Raw genomic sequence first — 12,350 nt, forward strand, 5'->3', positions numbered from 1 at the left:
TTGCCGTTACCGCTAAGCGGTTATTTTGTTTTACGTGAATACACATTTGCGTCACCGACTCATGACTCCGATGGCAGCAGTCATCGAACCATGAAACTCGCTCAAGCATATCTTGCTGTCACACGGAAATCTCTATCAGCTCTATAGACTCCAAAGCCGCACAGTTCATGCCCAAATCACTCCATGCAAAGAAGGAAGAAAATTGTCACGCACATACAAATTAAAAAACAATCGATTTTTGTGCCAACACAGTTTAAAAGCATATTGCATTCAAATATTACTATCTAAACTTTCCAGTGTTCAAAAAACCTGCTAAATCACAGAATAATAAATGGTGTCACGTCAAAGAAAGGAACATGGTAAATTCTCCTGTCTTAATACAAAAATACATTGGTCATTTTGCAGTTATGCTCCACAAACTTTTCTCCTTTTTTTTCACAATTATGATAATGAATATTTGTAACCAAAAAAAAAAAGAGAGAAATAATTACACCTCATTTATGATATACTGTACAGTGAGCCCTCGATGAGTCTGGGACGGCAAATAAATGAGCGAGGCACACAGCACATGTTTCAATCACTCACTCCAAGTTCACTCTGAAAATCAGAAACCCCGAAACCGAAACGGCCGAGAAAGAAACTCCTATCACTCAGTTAAGCCCATGGAATCTCGTAAAAGTAGTCTACACAGCCGTTCGATTCTCACTTCGGCAAAAGCGGACAGCTATGGTGGCTCTGAGTAGGACAAATCACTGCAAATATGGACATTATGGTCTGAATTCACGAAGGTGGTACGGTACAAATGAAACCATGGTTTAAACCATGGACAATAACCATGGAGCGCCAAGTGCCGCAAGGAATATTTCGTTATGAAATTGGTCATTTTGTCAACAAAATGACCGTTTCGTTAACGAAATTATCATTTCGTGGATGAAATGTTCATTACTTACAAAATGTTGTCATTTCATTACAAAATAATCATTTCATCGACGAAATTACTGATTTCGTAACAATATTCCGTGCGACACTTGGCGCTCCATGGTTTTTGTCCATGGTTTAAACCATGGTTTCATTTGTACCACCTTTGTGAATTCAGGCCTATGTGAGGTAACACCTTTACCCATTCCATAACACCATTTCAGCATAGAGATCCAGCAGTTGGTGTCGTGAACAGTCGTTACTGTTTGCTTTTTTTTTAAATATCTTTCCAAGCAGTCGCTTAGAAGAAAATGCCACAAAGACAGAAATTGCAAACCGCCCACTCAATGTCTCGTGTCATTCTGAATTGCCATTCCAATTTGACACTCTGAGTATTGGTCAAGCATGTGGTCAAATGGTTTCTAAAACAGACAGATCATTCTCTGAACTGCCTGCTTTAAAGAGCCAGCATAAATCAATCAAAACTTTGCACCAAATAGAGGAATCTGTCTCTTTGCTCCACAGGTGTGTTGGGAAGCAGGACTGCGGCCAGGGTTTCCAGTCCACGTTTTGTTTGCTTCACTTTTTTTCTCTTCCGATTTTGTTTCGGACACGGCAAACCGCCTCCCGGCCACATCACTCCTGATACTGTTGCAAATCACAAGTGTATGTACATCATCAACAGATTTTCTTTTTTTCAACCCCAATAAATACTGTTCAAATCAACACACACTGATAACAAATCAGAAACACAAAGACAGCAGAGTAAAGGATGTACAGGCATGATTGGCTTCAGACTTTGCCGATAAGTTTCGCAAAGCGAAGTCCCTCCTACACTGCCATGAGTTTTGCATGGGTCGAGTAAGCGAGGAGATCTGTGATGTCATGGGACTTTTTTTTTTCAAATGATGGAGAAACTGTACGATGTGCGGTTGGTTGCCATAGAAACACAAATGATGCCACAACAACAAAGGCACATGAGGACTGCCATCCTACAATGACATCCTGATCAGCCTTGTCGGCTGAGAGAACGGTTCTGAGCAGTTAGCTGCAGCACAGATATTTCTTGTCCTGTTTTGTTTTTTTCTTCACAGACGCATGTAAAGAAGAGACCAATGTCCAGGATTCAAGCACTAGTGGTGGTATATGAACGCTGGTAGTCAAACTGCTGGCATTCAAACTGATGAGGGAGTTAGTGCTCTCTGTTCAGCTGCATCGCTCTTAACTTGTCTTATGATCACGAACAGCATCAACTCTCTGTATAATAAAACTCTCTGTGAGCATGTATGGACACTCTCTTGCATCACGCAAATTTGGATGGCGCGTTCACTGTGACCTCGGCATTTGGTCACAAGCATCAGGCATGTACTTTCGATGTGGAGATTTTCTCAGCTTAAGAAACTGCGTGCAGCCATTTCTGTTCACAATGTGCACAGAGAACCGTTTTCGACTCATCTTCTTCAGTCAAATCAAAAGGAGCGACCCATGAATTACTGTCAGAGAAATTTGTGGATGGTCCCCACAAATCCGATGTCTTTGTATTACTGAGTGCGTTTTGAGCTGATTACTATGTACATTCTTTTTGTTTTTAACGACAGATATGAGCACAAGACATGGAACATTTCAACATACAGAAATCACATGAAATATATTGGTGAATGAAAAAAACAAATCTCACATCTTCATCAATTAAATTTGAATACTCTTATGCATAGTCATTTTAAAGGCTGATGTGGAGAAAAAAAAAACAACAACATGCAGACGTATCTGTTCAACTCATCGTCTGCAGAAATGCCTCTGTAACATTCAAAGATTCTAATACATGGAAGACTTCCCGAATACAATCAGGTCTAGGCAGGAGTATCGGCCAGAACACTGTATGATTTCTTTACACCACTTCATTTGAATACAAACAAACATGACTATGAATACCAACTGTGTATAAAAACTGAATGGACTGTATTGTAATGTATGCCAGTGTCGAGCTGGTGGACTTGACAGACGCACGTGAAAACCATGAGAATAGTACAAATGAGTGCCATGCAAAAGGCACAAATTTCACTGAGCACTTCTTCTCCCTGCAAACTTGTCACATAGTCAAAATGAAAAATCAACTTTAAAATCTTTTTTAAGTACTTTCACACCATTAGGAAGAGAAGAATGTTATGTACAGTAGGTGAAAGAAACCCCAAGTTACCTAATCATGGTGACCTTTGATGGAATCACAGAAATCATATCAAATCACTATCAATAGATGAAATCTCAAAGGAAAAAAAAACAACAACAGGAGGAAGAAGAAAGAAAAAAGATCTATATCTACTAAATGTTTGAATACATTATGCTGGTCTTTATGCGAAGACGAAGCGGACTCCCAGTCCAAGCCGGAGATAGTCGGATCCTCTTCTGCAGATAGTACTGTTCCTCGACTCGAGTTATACACTTCCAAACTTTCCAGTTACATAATTTTGACCAATGTCTATAGTTATGCCAAGGCAAATTTTACCTGAATTTTTAATCTTTTCATAGACATCTATCAATAGATTAATAATACTCTTCATCAGACTTGCCGATCTTGTCACACTCATTGGCCCAGTATGCTAAGCACTGGTGAATTTCATCAACGTAGTGCAAGCAAAAAATATGATCCAGAGTGGAAGAACAAAAATAAACGTAAATATTGAGATTTATTTCCTAGCCAGTCATATGCCGGAAAACAGCAGAAGGTTGTAAGTCACAGTTTGTGTAATTCTCTCATTCTTCTACTAAGACTGTCTCGTGGTTACATTTGAATAACTTTAATGACAGAATTCCACGCAAGATGCAAGGGAAAACAATTGTTCTAAAAGTGAGGGCCGATTACTTATTGGCTATCTTTGAAATGCAAAGGATTGGAGAGCTGCAATCACCATGTTTTCAAGACAATTCAAGAAATGGCCTTGCTTGGAGAGCCAGTCCTGAAGAAATAAACTAAATGAATAATTCTCTTGTGGTATGGATAATTGATTTCTTTTTTTAAAGTATGCTAAAAATTATCATTTTATATTGTATACCAAAAACGAACATGATTCCAACCCCTTATAAGAGTTAATAATCATCGGGCTTGATCAAGAAAATACTGCTGTTGACATCACATTCTAAAACCATAAGATTCAGAAAGCCAAGATATACTAAATATGTTCATTATATACCAGAAAAAAAATATTCTTTTAGATTTTTAGACATCTTTACTCACAATAAGGAGGGATATGATATTGTTAAATCCTGCATGTTTCAATTATCAGGGTACGGCAAGCTGAAACAAACATTTCAGAACAAAGAAGAAGCTTTGTGTGAGCTTGGTCAAAACAAAACAAAAATAATTCGCTGGGACAAATTTAATCCTGCCAGTATCGAAATACATTTCTGAATGGATCGTGTCTCTCACACTGTACGAATATATCATATCTGTACGGCATGTATTTTCCTTATCTTTTGCGCTGTCATGGAAGCCCATGGACAAAATCTGTATTCACCAAGTACTTCGGAGTTATCTTAACTACGCTCTGAAAGTCTTAAGAGTACTCACACTCCTGTCAAAATTGTACATATGACAACAATTAGTACATCTCTGTCTTCTCTCTACGGACAAAATAATGACACATTGAATACACAGTACATGAATATCTAACAATACCTCACACTCACACCTTGCTACAAGTCATCATTTGAATGAACGAATGAAAGAAGTACACCACCTACAAAATATTGGTTCTTGAATTCACAGTAGACAGGAGTACGAATACACAAAATATTTTTTTTTTCCGTTATCGGCAGCGATATAATTACAAAAAAAAACAACAACAAAGAAATGTTCCTTGAAGTAAACACAATTTACAAACAAGTGTCTGATCCACAGTACTATTTAGAGGGGCTGAATACTCAGGTCTTTGGTTTGTGAGGTACTGACAACAAATTCAAACTGACACGGATTTCAGCAAATTGGTTTTTTAAAAAAAGTTTCCAGAAGGCACTTTGGTTCATTTCATTCGATTTCTCTTCTTTGTTTTTCAGAAACAAACAACTGCATGAAAGGGACGTGCCATCACAGCTAGTACTCCTGATTCCTTTACTACTCGCCCCTGCATAGTGTTACGCTTCACCTTGGACAGGTTCTCTTTTTTGTTTCCTATTTTTTTCCGAAGCACCCTCCATGGCTAAATATCGATGGGCAAGTTTTGCGGCTTGCTCCATTATGATGTCTGCCATCATTCCGAGGTTCGTGGGGAGGTCGCTCCGAGTTTGAAACTTGCGTCTGTACACTTACAGGCATTTTTTCTGTCGCGTTCACTTACAGGCATTTTTTCTGTCGCATTCAGAGGTGGTCCTCTGCTGCCTGTGACATACTGTTCGGCCGAGAAGCAGAGTGGTGGAACTTTGTACGAGTGACTCTTTACAATGCAATGCTACCACACCCCACCTTCTCATCCCGACGATGCCCTCTTTGAAATTTGACGATTAAAACCACTCAAGGCCGGCGTGACATCCTCTCTTGTATTACACACGGTCGTGTCCTCCAGCCTAAAGCTTACATAGCACTTGTCAAGATCAACATAGAGTCTAATACTTGATTTGGCAGGGGTGGGGGAGGGAGGGCCAACGCTCTTCCCAGCCCAACTCCCGATTCAAAGGTCCCTGGTTTTGGTCTGTCAGTGCACCTATAACCACGTCAGGAAGTTGTTGACATCGCCGACGTCAGCGACGTCGCTCAGGATGTCGGGCCCCAGTCCCTCGGGGAGGGAGGGCACGAGGTCATCGCTGTCCATGGAGGTGACGTTGGTGCCACTCTCGGAGGGGTCCATGGTGGCCATGTCGACGTTGGTGCTGGGCAGGGACTCCAGGAAGTCACCCATGCTGGCCAGGGGTGGGGGTGGGGCCACAGTAGCCTTCTCGACTGGCTTGCGCTCTGCTGCAGAGTTAGCTGGTAGGAGCAAGAGGAAGAGTACATCAATTATTACTTCAGTTGACTACATTCAAACAGTATTTTTTTTAAATGGGGAGTTAACAGTTCCCCTTCCCCGACATCAATTTTCTTGAATGGAAAGGGAACATTATTTCCTCCACATGGAATACTGGCATGACATATATTTCATAAAGGAATATCCGCAACATGTGTCTGTATGCTTGGCTTGGGGGCAGCTTAGGTCCCTCACAATTGGGCCTATGACGGAGGGAAACATCTGAAAAAAATTACGAACACCAGGAGCATTCCTCTAGATTCCACCCCTTGACCGCCTCTGGCCAAACTGTCTCCGTCCGGCAGCAGTAAGATTGATCTTTCCTTCCAGCCGGTCAATGCCCATCCCCTCAACACATTAAAAAAACATTCCATAGCTCCTGATATGGAATTTTGACGGAATAAAAAGATACTATTTTCATTGATTTATTCATATATACATCAATAGGGGACATCCATGCAAATGTGACTATGCTCTGGACCTAATTGCCACGGAGCTGTCTCTTGCCCCATCAACCGCTTGTCATAATCAAATTTTCTGAAACCTACTATGGCCAAAGAGAGAAAAGAAGTGTGAGGGAAGTTTCCAAACCAAGTAACCTAAACTTTGTATCATAATGGAAGTCAACTCTACAGTCTAGATATCTTGACCAAATGAGGACAGTAGGTGTTTCTGCCTCATCGCTGCGACTTGTGCCTTCCGCTTACCATCGGAGGAATCCATGTCTTCCAACGTGTTGAGGAGGTCCTCGGGAGTCCTGGGGTGGCTCACGTTGCTCAGACCGCATCCGCTGTCTCCGCTCTCCTCCCGCCGGTGGAAGTTGGAGGAGGTGCCGCTGTTGAGGAAGGGGTCTGTCCCGCCCGTGATGGAGTCATTGTTGTTGTTGTTGGGGGCCGTTTCGCGCAGCTCGCGGCGCAACGCCAGTTCCTGCACAGATGAAGATATGAGAGAAACGACAAAGATATTAGCTGAATTTTGACCTAGATGAGGCACTGGCTTTATTCACTTTCGGTAAAAACCTGCACAACAAAGCAGCAAATCGAAACAAGTGAACAATCTCAGAAAGGGGTTCTGTAAATATCTGAACCTCACTCTCTGTCTTATCAGATCATTTAGTGTGCATCTGAATATTACAATCTCTTACAATGCAATCACTTGCAATCAAATTTTGGCAAAAAGAGAATAGGGCCTAACCAAAGAGTAATACATTTTCCAAGTGTTTGCTTATGCATTGCACAATGATTCAACAAATCTAAAGCAAATACTGGCATTTTCTGAAAATACATGTGTAATACATGGAAGACACAATGAAAAGAAAAAGAAAAAAAAAAAACTTATCCGGATCGATCTCCATAAAAACGCCACGGAAGTGTGATTCCATTGTTGCATCACCCACACAAACTGATCACACTAGCTTCATACACCGTAACGTGCCTGCAAAAGCCAGCACAATCAGCTAACGACCAAAACTGTGATATTGTATCTTTAACACTTATTAGGCTATAACGTGTCCTTCTTCTGGTACTATACTTCCATGCCATGATCTGGTGGCTAAGTTGCGCACACCGCATGACCACTATTCAACTAAAAGGCGAAAAATCAGGGTCAACTGCAGCCAGGCAAGCATCGGTCAAAAAACACACAAAATCTTCCGAGTCAGTTTCGGGCAGTTTTACAAAGCAAAGATGTATCCTGTACGTTGAAACAAGATAAGATGTTTCATTTCAGGAGCTTCTAATATTAAATTATCATCTTCACTTCCGACTGTTCTTTTTTCGCCCTTTAATTTCAATGCTTTCATTCACAATCAACTCTCACTCCTGGATGCAAAAGAAGATTTAAAGGACAAGTCCACCTTCATAAACATGAGGATTGAGTGAATGCAGCAATATTAGTAGAAGACATCCGTAAGAGTCTGAGGAAAATCGGGCAGTTGGTTCAAAAAGTTATGAATTTATAAAGTTTCTGCACAGTCACTGCTGGATGAGAAGACTACCACAGCTAGTGATATCACATGTGTACAATGATATAAAGAAAACAGAAAGAAAATTAAACATATTTTCACTTTTCTCACATAATAAAAGAATGCTTGATTTGTATCTTTCAGAAGGCAGGAGGAATAATACTGCCCTTAACATACATCAGTGACAAGTCTAGGAAATGTGCACTTTAAAAAAAAAAAAAAGATTTGTGAAATTCTCTTCAAATTTTCCTTATATAGTTCTACGTATATGAAATCATGCACTGTAGTAGTCTTCTCATCCAGCGGTGACTATGCATATATTTTAAAAAATCATAACTTTTGAATAGATTGTCCAATTTTCCCTCAATTTTCACTGATGTGTTCCACTTTACATTCCTGCATTATCTCAATCCACATATTGTATATGAAGGTGAACTTGTCATTTAATTTCAATGCTTTCCTTCACAATAACTCTCACTCCTCCTGGACGCTTAAGAAGATTTAACTGGGAAGATACACTGTAAGACTTATCTCTATCACCTCAGCTAAGGGATAACTTAGTGATAAGATATCTTCCACTCAAGTTCAGGGCAGAATGCCATACACCACAAGAGGAGCACGGGTCCAAGAGTATCAATCAAGGGAAACAGGGGGTAATCACCCTCAAATGAAAACAGGAATGACTGATCTGGTGTAAACAGAAACAGGCTGGGGATAAGCCTAAGAGATAAGGAGAAATGGAACCTGTGGGGACTCTGCCAGATTCAGGATAACACAATATCTTGACCTTTGACTCTGCCTTTAGTCTGTCTGCACAGACCTCACTGCTGAAATACAAATGAACTTTCATTGAGGTGATGATTTCGAACAATGATTTGTGCTTAAAGGGATCGTATAGTTTTGGTTGAGCCCTAATTTCAGGTTTCTAACATTTTTTGGTAAGATAATGAGAAACCTGTTATGAAATATGAAAGAGCATGTAATTCTATGAGGAATTCAACGTTTATTTGATGAAAATTGGTTTTGAAATGGCTGAAATATCCAAAAAAGGGCGATTCTAATAAAGTGTGGGACCCACACTTTGTTGGATCGCTTTGTTTTACTTTGTTTTTGGATGTTTCAGTCATTCCAAACCACGATTTTTATCAAATAAACTTTGAATTCCTCTTAAAATGGTATGCTCTGTACTATATCATAAGTGTTTTCCTGGTATCTCGCAAAAAGTTAAAAGCCCAATTCTCATCTCCACCAATACTGTACCATCCCTTTCAGTATCTGTTCTTTCCATGTATCATTCTAATGAAATCTCCTTTTACTCTTATCTTATCATATCATTGTCAGTAACAGTACAGTTACCCTAACAACCATAACTCATAGTTTTAATACCATTATCATCAATCACAGATACGACACTTTTTTGTGAACTCTTTTCAACCTGGCATACATTTTGAAGAACACTCCCAATTATTGTTCTTTATGAAAACCGATATAAGAGTGTGTTATGCTCCGTGCAGCAGCCAGATTCTGTCTACATATTCTTGCTTCTTGGCTATTGTTTTTGCTGTTGTTGTTGTTGTTCTGAAGGAGGAAATAAAAATCAGCTTAACAGAATTTGAGAGGTAAAAAAAGTTCATTAAAAGGTTGTGAATCCAGTCTGTTTTCACATAAGACTTGTTCTCTTATTTTTGCTCTCTTGAAATGACGCAAGCATTGAAATCTAAGGTACACAAGAATACTGGAATTGCTTGCAAGACTTAACATTATCTTAAATGAGATAGATAGGAAAATGAGGCTCCTATTACTCTCCTAATACCATTTCTAAGTCTGATAAAAACTTGTCTGGGGGCATTATCTTTCTTTAAAAAAAAATAAGTCTCAGCACAGCAAAAATTGCCACAATCAACTCTGGGCCTATTGCCCGAAACTGCACACAAAAATCCCTCATTCGAAATCTTGTTTAATCCCCTTCGAGGAGGCGAAACATTCTATACATCATTAAAAGGCCTATACAGGCTTACAAACACACGCACACACATACATGCATATTATGATTCCACAGCTGATCGCGTCTCAATTTGATTGGCCTTGCAACTGCTTACGATGTGGGCATGCTTTATTGCTGGGCAAGGGAGCGACAAACAGAATGGCAGTGCTGGCAACAGAAATTGAATCACGATCATAAACACCGATTTATAACGCCAGTCATTGGACCAGTCGGACAGGAGGTCGGGAACACATTTGAATCCTTGACGACACCACAGCAAAGAGATTTGGAGCACTCAACCCTTCAGCAACTGAAGATTCTGTACACAAAGGCCTATGGTTCCCTGAAAGTAGTCAACAATATTGCTCTCATTTCGACAATTTTCTCAATGATGTAAAATAGCTCACTGCATGTTTATATTGTCTATTATAACTTATGTTAATTTGAAAGCCTATCAAGACTTTTCCACGAGAATAGTGTGTCACATAAATAATTCTGACAAACTTTTGTTGACTTTTGACCTCTTTCACATTACATAATAATATATTCTATATGAAAACAAAAAATATAAATGCATAAAACTATTCAAAAGAAAAAACAGGCAATTTTTGGGGCGGTTTAGGGAGTAACAAGACAGGCGATTTCACGCAATTCAGTTAGTAATGGGTTAAAGAACTGGCTATAGCTCCCTGTTCCTAGAACACCACCACTACCACAAGAAAAAAAAATCATTCTCAACCTTGGAGCTAGACTAACAGAGGTCACTCTTCTCTACAGAGGACAAACTAGCGACCACACAGAGCCTACATCCAGCTGGTTTGATGGTATATAATCAGTTGGTCCAGTGTCGATGATTGGAACATCGTAACCCTACGGTCTGAGCGTGCAGACTAACAGAGGATGACAGAAGGCTTGAGTGAAAACATCTCCAGTGGCCCCGCCCACTCACTGGAAGAGGTCATGGCCCTAGCAACCACAATCAGCATCTCTGGCAAGGGGGGGAAGCAAGCGCCTCCATCTCATTGAGCACTGAGACAAGTCTGATGGACGAAGGGAGACTTCACAGTGACTGGTGGGTTTCCCCACATTTGCCACATGTATCACTTTCTATCTTCCTTACATTTCAACCACATCTTTAAGTTTAAAGGACAAGTCCACCTTCATAAACATAAGGATTGAGAAAATGTAGCAATATTAGTAGAACACATCAGTGAAAGTTTGAGGAAAATCGGTCAATCCGTTCAAAAGTTATGAATTTTTGAAGTTTTTGGGCAGTAACCACTGGATGAGAAGACTACTGCAGTTTACGATGTCACATGCGTACAACAATATAAGGAAAATATAAAGAGAATTTCACAAAATTTCAGCTTTTGAAAAAAGTACACATTCCCTTGACTCGATACCGACATATGTCATGGGTAATATTATTCCCCCTACCTTTAGAAAGAGGCAAGTCAAATGCTCTTTTGTTATGCGAAAAAAATGAAAATATGTTGAATTTTCTTTACGTTTTCTTTATACTGTTGTACTCATATGACATCACAAGCTGTAGTAGTCTCCTCGTCCAGCAGTTCCAACACAAAAATTTTAAAAATTCATAACTTTTGCATCGATTGTCCAATTTTCCTCAAACTTTCACTGATGTGTTCTACTAATATTGCTGCATTCACTCAACCCACATGTCTATGAAGGTGAACTTGTCCTTTAAACTTTGTTTTGCCATGTTTACCACTTCCTCCTTCATTCACTGTACCACTCTGGCTTACTCATCTTTCCCTGTCCACAGAAAAATCTACATAACAGGAACCATGAACACAGAAGCATTTGAATTGTGAACTCCAAGTGATGACCTTTTTTGCTGCATGAAACTTTCATGCGTTGCCACTGGCATTCAATGCCTCGTGTAGACAAAAACTTTCTTGTGCATTTGACTTCTGCGAATCTTGGCTGCTCGCAAATATTCGCTAAAGTTTCAAGCATGCCGAAATTTCAACATGCAATCTACTTGGCCAACTCGATTCCATATTGTACGTCTTCTTGTCACCTCCAATGAACGAACTGTATCCTAGCTAGCTGAACATGACAGAAGAAGTTTGTACAGATGCATAATATAGTAGCATAAATTATGCTTATCATTTGGACAAATTCACTCTTTTCTGTTGATAGATTCATGGCTAAAAGCTTGGATCATGCAAGGAGCAATTGTACTTCTCAGTATGAGTTGAAGAACAATTACATTTCCTTGTATCTCACCCCAAAATCAGACTATTTTTCTCCAGTTCTGTATGTTAGATAATCCTTTTCTTTGCTCTTTTGCATGGCACAAACAGAATCAACCACAGTGACACTATAAATAACATCATGAACAATATTATTGTCCAGAGGCACTAGTCTGAAACATGAGCTTATTGTAAAGTCAAAAGTTTGAGCCTGCTCTATTTTGCCATTTCAAAGAAAAAAAAAATCTAAGCTAAAGGCTAGATAAAAACAT

General features: G+C 39.6%; 1 protein-coding gene across 1 annotated transcript in view; it reads right to left on the reverse strand.

Moving 5' to 3' along the window:
* Positions 1-5,260: 5,260 nt before the first annotated feature.
* LOC140244266 (transcriptional coactivator YAP1-A-like) overlaps positions 5,261-12,350 on the reverse strand; it is a 60,321-nt gene continuing 53,231 nt past the window's right edge. Inside the window, exons 7-8 of the mRNA XM_072323905.1 lie at positions 6,620-6,839; positions 5,261-5,875 (exon numbers count right to left, since the gene is read on the reverse strand). Coding sequence (XP_072180006.1) covers positions 5,613-5,875; positions 6,620-6,839 — 483 coding nt within the window. The 3' untranslated portion in view covers positions 5,261-5,612. The remainder of the gene's footprint in view (positions 5,876-6,619; positions 6,840-12,350) is intronic.

The sequence above is a fragment of the Diadema setosum genome, chromosome 21 (assembly GCF_964275005.1).
Source record: "Diadema setosum chromosome 21, eeDiaSeto1, whole genome shotgun sequence".
Lineage (NCBI taxonomy): Eukaryota > Metazoa > Echinodermata > Echinoidea > Diadematoida > Diadematidae > Diadema > Diadema setosum.